At 37.3% G+C, this 9,725-nt stretch overlaps 1 protein-coding gene across 1 annotated transcript in view; it reads right to left on the reverse strand.

Moving 5' to 3' along the window:
- LOC119837219 (non-canonical poly(A) RNA polymerase protein Trf4-1-like) overlaps positions 1 to 9,725 on the reverse strand; it is a 21,957-nt gene that overhangs the window by 4,131 nt on the left and 8,101 nt on the right. The window contains exons 3-8 of the mRNA XM_038362746.1: positions 4,020 to 4,159; positions 3,688 to 3,750; positions 2,188 to 2,475; positions 1,775 to 1,879; positions 1,158 to 1,430; positions 205 to 448 (exon numbers count right to left, since the gene is read on the reverse strand). Coding sequence (XP_038218674.1) covers positions 205 to 448; positions 1,158 to 1,430; positions 1,775 to 1,879; positions 2,188 to 2,475; positions 3,688 to 3,750; positions 4,020 to 4,159 — 1,113 coding nt within the window. The remainder of the gene's footprint in view (positions 1 to 204; positions 449 to 1,157; positions 1,431 to 1,774; positions 1,880 to 2,187; positions 2,476 to 3,687; positions 3,751 to 4,019; positions 4,160 to 9,725) is intronic.

The raw sequence follows: 9,725 nt of genomic DNA on the forward strand, positions 1-9,725 counted from the left end.
CAATATTTATGGCAAGACTAGGTACATATAAACATGTATTCCAAGTTGTATGAATAGAAAATAACATCCCAATGAATTTTATTTCTGTCCATTTCACATGTTCCCTTTCTGCGTGCTGGTGAAATCTTAAATCTTTAAGCAGCAGCAATTTGTTCCAAATATATACTTATCCCCTCGTGAATACAACATAAACAACAGTCTAACCCGAGGGTATGTTGTTGAAATCCGAATTGCTGGTAATGTGGTGTATGATGAGGCTCTGGTGCGCGGACACGCGGCGCGGCGTGGGCGACGAGCACTGCAGCGCCGACAGCGGCGGCGGCGACGTGCGCCGCGCCTCGCCCCCAACACCCCCCACACCACCCACACCTCCAGCACCTCCAACACCCCCCACGCCTTCCGTACTTTCGCCTTCGACGTCTCCGCCCCCTGATCCGTCCGACCAGTCCTGTAACAAACGTGTTTCAGATAGAATATGTGGATTGGTGACGATAGTGATGGTCGGCGGTACTTATAGTTTTACAAATGCTAATTACGGAAAAAATACTTGAACAACAAAATGACGAAAAAAAATTCTTTATTGAGTTTGGTTACAACTTTATTTTATATAACTTTATTTTTAATCAATTATGCACCATATTTTATGTCTTTACATTTTATAATTTACTAGCTGTGACCCGCGGTTGAAACCGCGTAAGTCCGTATCCCGTAGGAATATCGGTATAAAAAGTGCATGTGTTATTTTAGTTGTTCAGCTGTCTACGAAGCAAAATAGTATTATTATTCACCAATAGATGTCAGGAAAAAAAAAAACACGAATATGACATTTTCTAAAAAAAATTCCTAGCTAGATCGATTTATCGCCCCCGAAACCCCCTATGTACTAAATTTCATGAAAATCGTAGGAGCCGATTCCGAGATTCCAATTAAATATATATATATATATATATATATATATATATATATATATATATATCCACATTATTAGTCAACTTTATGCATGATCAATGAGGTTTTTTCATGAAATAATGTACATAATATGTTATATAAGTGAAAACCAATTAACAAACGCGTACACGTGACACACACACACACACACGCAGTCGCACCATATTATTGAGTACAACAGGCACACGCACACACAAGCGCACACTCACCGGCTCGCTGTCGGAGGGGTCGCGGGGCGCGGGCGGCGCGGCGGCGGGCGGCGCGGCGAGCGGCGCGGCGAGCGGTGCGGCGAGCGGCGCGGCGGGCGGCGCGGGCGGCCGGTGCGGGAAGAAGTAGGGCTCGAAGGTGTCGCGCACCCAGCGCCGGTACTGCAGCACGTGGTCTGTCACGCGCACCACGCGCCCGAGCACGCTGTGCCGCAGCAGCAGCGCGCTGCCGCCCGCCACCGCCTGCTGCAGGATTATGTAGCCGTAGTCGAACGCCTGCAACCGATCGCGATACCAGTGATCATAATTAATTAATGCTCCCGTGTACGCTGCACGCTGCAGAAAGTTAGTCAGAGACAATTGCGCAGCAGTCATAACACTAAGAATCGCTGTTAAGATCGTACAAAAATCAAGAGCTTTTTTCAGCGAAAATACCAAAATCGAGTCCACATTTAAAATCAGCAATGATTATAACTGTTCTTTCAAACATTCTGATATGCGACAAAACTCTATGTAAAAAAAAAACGCCAGAATATTCTTATCAATTTCAAAATTTCACTAGATAAAAGGAAATTTCACTTTCCTACAATATCAAAAATAATAAATAATGCAATTCTCACCTGTTTAACTTGTATAGCGCCATAACTAGACCGGCCGATATCGTTGCCCGGCGTCAGCGGGTCCTCGATACACAACAACGATGGACGGTGCCCGTCATTCATCTCCTGCAAACGTTACACAAATTTCCTATTAATTATTATTATAAAAAAAGGTTATTACGTAATACCTTTAGGACATTCGGCTCGAAGGACCTCTTAACGAACGAAACGATTTGCTAAACACACATACATATCTAGATTGCTCTGTATACATATATATAAGTATCGACATCTAATCGACATAATATTTAATATTACGTTATACTTGCCTCTTACAATAATTAATATACGTCTATGGTCTGTTTTGGACGTACCATAAACTTACGTTTTCATTCAACACACATTTCACATCCCCAAAAAGCCCAAAACATTACCTTCTGTATCTCGTCCTTGGACACATACGAGCCTCCGTTCTTGACGCGTATCGCCGTCTTCACATAATTGAACTTCCTTCCATACAGTTCGAAGAACTCAATCAGCAGGACGCCGAGGTTATGTGGCTGCCTGAGCCTCTCCGGCCGAGGGTGCAACTGCAGGAAGCTGATGCACATCAGTATGAGGGAATAGGAGGAGATGCCTCCGGTGAACACCTCGTTCAGGTCCCGTTGGAGCAGGAACTGTTTCAGCACCATGACTAGCCGTGAGAGCACAGGGTATTTTTCCTGTGGAATATAACACGTTAATGTCGATGATTGTGGCATTGTTTGGTTGGGCTATATATTCTTCTTATTGAAACTTATTTATTGGTCTATTTTTAACACGCTTTTATTAACTTCACCTGTATGTTTGTTTGTTTGTTTGTTTGTATGTTTGTTTGTTTGTTTGTAACTGACTTCTTTGGGCGCGATTTTAACCCACTTTAAACGGCCAGATTTCGTTCAAACTTTGTAGATTTATTGAGGACCGATGACAATACACTAATTTGATAAAATTATTCCAGTTTTCAATTTGCAAAATATGATTTTTGTTAAAGCGTGTTTTATAGTTTTTTTAAACTATTATATTTTATTAGATTAGTGGGTTTATTTTCTACTTTCGGCTTTATGTAATATTGAAATGGAAGAAGTCGAATATGTAAGCGCTACCACCGCCCATGAACATTTGGACAGGCGTATGTGTATGAGGTGCTTTATACCTTATATATAAATGGATAAACTACGGAAAACAATTCGTTATTATCTAATTGAAATAAAATAATTATGTACTTTTAAAAGTTTTTCAGTGAATTTAATTTCTTATCGTCCCTCATATAAATGTTGAGAATATCAAGCAATTTAAATTCACCATAGCATTTCCATTACATTTAATCGTTTCTAACATAAGCGAAGGAAGCACATGTTCTATGTTTGTCTGTCCTTACGTCTGGTGTATGATTCACGCCCGTCAAACGGTAATTGCAGTGATGTAATGTTCCGATTGTATTTGCTCGCTTACACAATCTTGATAAAACGCCTGCTATGCCAAGGTCAAGCGTTCGAGGATTTTGACTAGTCTTTCATAATAATTTATGATTATTTAATGTCACTAAAGAAAGTGTGAAATTCCAATGTGTTTTCCCACTAACATACATTTTCTGGAAACATTTGCCGTACAAAAATATTGCTTATTGCCTATTCTTAGTGTAAAAAGACGAATTTCTACTACCCAATATTCGGAAAAATCAGTATTTACTTTTATTACTAAGAATATTGACTTATCTTGTTCAATAACCAATCTATACACGCCGGATTTTGCACCCATAAATAATTACAGAACTAAAAACCAAAAATTAAAATTTCATTCACATAATTTAAAGAAAGCGTGTTCATTCATAATTATCACTAAGACATTAAAATAGATAATAGAAAAATATGCAGATATAGATAAGGGCCTACCTTATACTGTTTTATGAGCTCGGCGCTTTTGACTCCACTGCTCATATTGAACGAGATGTCGACCTGGAAATTTATACATAAGAATAAATTAAAAGAACCTTATACGTTATATAGTCGATTAGTTAATTTGAACGTTTCCAGCAATTGGATATTTATATGTGTAAGATATGGAGTGGTTTGTATGAAAAAACAACAAATTCAAAATGATGACCTTTTAAGCTCCAGAAATACCAGTAAATCTTGCCCACAATGTCACATTATTAACTTAAATGAGACATCTATCAGAAGCTCCCTTGTATTGACCTCCCCTAGGATACACAATACGCACTTACCTTAACATCGGAGTATTTGTCGGTCATCTTGACGATGGGCACGGTGGCCTTCTCGAGCACCTTGATGCTCTCCTTCTCCGCGATGTCCTGGTTCACCAGCTCGCGCTCCAACGTCCACAGCGGCAACTTCTCCCATTGACCTGCGTTGGGAATCATGATACATTAGGAAGTTCCTGTAGATTCCCTATTTGAGGAATGTCTAATAATTCTGAACCTAAACTAATATATCGGAATATTCAACAACATTGTTTTACAGTTAGATACGTATCAATTAATGTTTTTCGATTATATTATATTAATATATTTTACATTTAACTATAAATACTTTAATAAAATGGCATGTCTTACAACCTAGAGCTTCTCAGCCGACCTTCGCGGTTGGTCTCAAGAGAAACTAGACAACTGCATGCGAAGAGTACACTAACGTATTATCCATGAGTATTTCAAATTTTATGAAATCCAACACGCTATCCATAAACAACTCAGCTCAGGGTAGGACGGTGGTAAAAAATCTACTTTCTTATCCTAATGACACCTATTCTATTCTATTCTATTGATTGTACGCATACACTGTGGCAATACTAAAAAAACTTTTATATATATGTAGTCTAATTGTCTATACGCCATTCTTTATGAAACCGTTATACATAAATTATAATCTGCATGACCTTCTTAGTTTACAGTAGAGCTCCAATCAATGTTACAGACGCACATAAAAGCAAACTTCTAATTGAAGGTTTAAAAATAATTATAGTCAAAAAAGTAGAGAAAACGCTTTAATCATACGCTTTACGCTATGTATTGATTTTTAATTGATTCTATTGTTTAGTTGATTCTTTAGATTTAGTTTTCTTTTTATGGTTGATTCAGGATTCTATTTTTTTATTCAGGATGACAAGATTTTGAAATAAAATTAGTGTTTTACTGATCCTTGATATGTGTTCAAAGATTAAATAAAAGCCGTTTGATTAAAGTGGATTCAAAAATGAGTCTAAAGGAGTCGGTTACATACAAACAGGTGAAGCTAATAAAATCGTGTTAAGAACAATATATAATAATTGCACCAGAGCATACAAGTTCTATTCGATCTCCTTGTTTGGACACAGCAGCCCGTCAACACGAGATCAATAGGCCACAGAGGGCTCCATCGACACGAGAGGCCCGCCACAAAAGGCGACACGCATAATGAAGTGACTCACTCCGCCGCACTTCCTCAATCGTTCTTCCACGCCACATCCATTCACGTATCGTTATGAATGATCGTGTGCGATGGCTTCATTGCTACTATGATACAATTGACCTACGCTTGGAAAATGTTACGAGTTGATCTGCCAATAATATAAACGGAGGAGAAATTGGTCTTATTACGAAATGTGTTGTTTTTTTTGTACTCGTGTGTGTTTTTATTATATTAAAGATGTGATGAGTGATTCGTAGTGATCAATCTGTTTGCTTAAATATATATTGATTTGAAAAGTTATCTACATATATAATTAAAAAAAATACCTATTTAAATTATGACTAATTACAAAACAATCGTCAATTGCAATATACAAAACAATTACCTTATCAATTTATCAGTAAAAATACAAAAGAAATATATACATGTGCTGTGTCAATAAATAAGCATTTATCTAAATTATAGAACTAATTCGATTATGGATAAGATTATAAGCGCTATATAAATTATGCAAAGGATAACATTTCTCATGAGTTTACAGCGTTATCTGCCACTCTATATCCATGCTAAGCGATGGTGCGCGACGCTCCACATCGACATTTCGTATCATATCGACTTATCTAAAAGCCAGATTATATCAAAAGATTTGTTCCCACACAAACACATACGCTCTACAAATGTGAACTACATTTCGACAATGCAATGCAAATTTAAATATAATCCATAAGACAACGAAATGATATTTGCCCTTAACGGACGGACTATTTGTATATTAGAGACACACCATCATATGATCAATCATTGACGTGTAGCGGTATAGCGGCGCGGAGGTGTAGGACCATCGGACGGATATAAATAGGCGGGAACTAATGCCGCCGCTATGTTTGTGTGCTGTGCTCTTGTAAATAAGTGTGACGTCACGCAACGCCGCGACTATCGGGTAGGCGCAAATCACACGCACTTATTTGTATTGTAATCTAGCTAACCCGGCGTACTTCAGCACTTTTTGACACATTTTGTTTCCCTTCATGAAATTCATTAAAACCGAAATTATCAAAATCGGCTGAGCCATTCTCGCTTTTAACGAGACTAAAGAACAGCAACAAGTTTTATATTATGTATAACTGTTATAACTCTAAGCGCTCTCCCCGGCTTTAGACGAGTTGAAAAGATATGAAGTGGGATAAAAAATAAAAAAGCCTATGTCATGAAGCTGTGAGCGAGTGAAGTAATTTCGATAATTAGTCTAATGGTTTTACCAGTTTTTTTTATATCATAGCGGGCAACTGAGCGGGTGGTTCGCCTGATGGTAAACGATCACCACCGCCCATGAACATTCGCAGAGGCTCAGACCTCTGAAATGCGCTGCCCGCTTTAAAGGGATAAGGGATAAGGAAAAGATTGATGACTGGAAAGAAGGAATGGACTGGGAAGGGCTAGGAGAACGAAACCGTACGAAACACAATAGCAAGCTATTATTTCACGCCCGTTTTCTGTGGGGGTGTGGTACTTCCCCGGTACAATATTTCCCCAAAAACATACATAAAAACAAATCCCTTAAGAATGAAAACAGTATTTTTTTAGGTTGTCGTCGACAATGGAGCTGGTGCAATTCGTGCCGAAGCGGGATCGACTCCCACATACATTGTTGAACAATTGCTGAACAAATGAATACGGGGCTTTATGCGACCTTATTAATTAAAACATGATTCATTCATATGTTTTCTTTGCAATGCATGCCTTTTATTCACGTCTTATATGACATTTTAATAATATTTTATGCGTCTACCACGTGAGACTGTTTCAACCGAGTTCAAAAAAGAAGGTTCACAATTAGTATGTATATTTCTCTTTCTTTGAAAGCTGGTGCCTTCGTATGATCCCATTGAACTTTGGTCTAGTTCTCAGAATTTGAAGACAGTCTAGTTTATTGTTATGTAAAACTACTATTATGTTTGGTTGTCTCATTAAAAATATGGTTATATAGGACTTAAGGTTTATTAGAGAACTAACAGCTTCTTTAACCCAAGGATATTTGAATTATTTTTGTGAAGTCAAAGAAGGAATTCCTCTTATTTATATGTAGAACTGAAAGTATGCAACAAGTGAAGCAAAAATTAAATAATTACGCGCGCGTCTAATCGATTCTGATTGCCAATTAGATATGGATATTATATTATTGAAATATTTTTGTTTCTAAGGAAATTATATAGAAGTAAACGTAAAAAAAATATTTTTTAAGTTTACTTCTACTTTCGTCTTCATTAATCTGTTTGTAACACACATTTCAATTATTAGTACTATTACCCGATCTGTATTTTATTTTTAATTCCGACCAGTAACCAAGACAAAAAAGAAATCATTGATTCCAATCAGAAAAATTCAAAATTACTTTAGTAATTTTATAGTCAATCCACTATCCGCACACACAACTATCTATCGCAAATTCCAGACAGACACATTCCATCAGTGTTGCCATTCAACCGTGGCGTGGTTAACAAATCATGAAACATCAGTATGCAGTCGCTAGCCGACGGACGCCAGCGAGTCTGCCGCAGATTTATGTATTTCGACTTCTGTAGCGTGCAGCATTACAGCTGCGCTAGCTTCCAGTGACAACGAATGTGAGATATGTGACTATCCTAGTGATGACATGAATTGTACAGTTTGGAATGTATGCGTATTGTTATTGCATGCGAAAACTACTGAAATAATTTTGATGAAACTTGGCAATGATATAACAAATAAGCTATAGAAATGCTTGCCCGGCTTGCAGCACAGCCAGTGTCTCATAGAACTGTACTATGTACTTGTTTCTTGTCTATGATTTTACGCGAGAATTATACATTTTGTATTTAGTAATTAAAAGAAGGCTTTAAAACTGAATTAAATGCGTTTAAAATTCCCTAATGCCTTCAATGTCGAATTTTATACTCCTTAAATTAATTCCAACGGCAATGATACGAATATCCTCAGGGAAAGACCACAAGCGAGAAACGGATACGCAATTAACACCGGTTTAATTTTAGGTTTAGTTAGTGGAAGAAAATAACATTTTGTATTCTTGATTTAGCGCCATTTCCGCAGTCAGATAGTATAACTGTATTGTTCTATCAAACAGCTGACGATCATCTGCGATACTAAACTAGTCGTTTGTTTATTTTTTTTAGCGCAATTGGTGAATTGCAATGTCTTATGCGATAAATATAAATAAAGCATACAGCACGGAAGACGTACATCTGTTTGGGCGTGACGAATAGAACATATTATTTTATGATTCTCAAAATTTATTTAATGTCACAATTTCTCGTCAAATTATATTTCGCCACTTACACATTCACAACCTAATTTTTTTTTGTCAAAATCATTCATTTAAATAACCATTAACATCGAAAATATATGCGAACGTAGAGTAAACACGAACATTCTATAAGTGCTCGGTCATAATTCCACTCGAGGAAGCCAGACATCAGTAATTGGTAATCTGTCGGCTTACAATAACAATGTCGACTTAGGCCCGGGGGGTCACCGCCTTCCACTTCTTACTACACTTGGCCGAACAAACAAAACAATATTGATTCTTATTCCTGCATGGATCTTAAGATTTTTCGCAAAAATATATGGTCCATACATTAACTAACTAACATTTACGCTTTTTTTCAACCGATATTCATACAAGAAATTGCAATGTTAATCTTGCCTTATTACGTTTATTACGGTACACAACAGAACCATCATATATTAAAGAACCCACGTAAACACCTACAGAACACCTACAGGACTCCACAACTTCGCATCTTACCCTTACCAACTACAATCAGCGCTACCTATATCCATTGATAACAATGAGCAACTTGTATGACCGAGCGACCCACTGGTACGGTTGCCGTGATAACGTCACGATAAACGCTCGGTGACAAGACATCGCTTATCAGCTGTGCAAACATACACAATTCGCGTGAACTTGTACGTTGGCTAAATTCTTCTGCTATTGCTACGGTACTATATGGTAAATGTATATCATTTAGGAAATGGCTTCGATTGTAAGAATAAAAGTTCGTTTACAAAGAAATTACATTACGTAGTGTGGTCCTAAATAGACCTTAGATCAGACCTACATTTAGGAATTTGGCCCCTTTGATACACTCAAAAGTGCCTTAAGTCGCATGAAAGGTCGATAAATAAAATGCAATTATGTTGGTCTATAATTTTATACATAACGTAAGTTATATCAAATTAAATGTAAGTAGATAACAACCGATGTTTTAAGAATGTTAATTGCAAAGACATTTATTTATCACCATAATTTGTAAGTTGCCGCCTGATACAATGTTTTCGAAGCAAACATTTTTGATATTATAGTTAACTTGAACTTCATCATAATGATCAGCCCATTTTTTTTTTTATGGTATAGGCTAGAAACGAGCAGACGCGTCGCCTGTTATATGTTACTAGCTGTGCCCGCGACTTCGTCCGCGTGGAGTAGTTATTTTGGGCATAATATTTATTTTTTGTTTTGAACATCG

The sequence above is a fragment of the Zerene cesonia genome, chromosome 26 (assembly GCF_012273895.1).
Source record: "Zerene cesonia ecotype Mississippi chromosome 26, Zerene_cesonia_1.1, whole genome shotgun sequence".
Lineage (NCBI taxonomy): Eukaryota > Metazoa > Arthropoda > Insecta > Lepidoptera > Pieridae > Zerene > Zerene cesonia.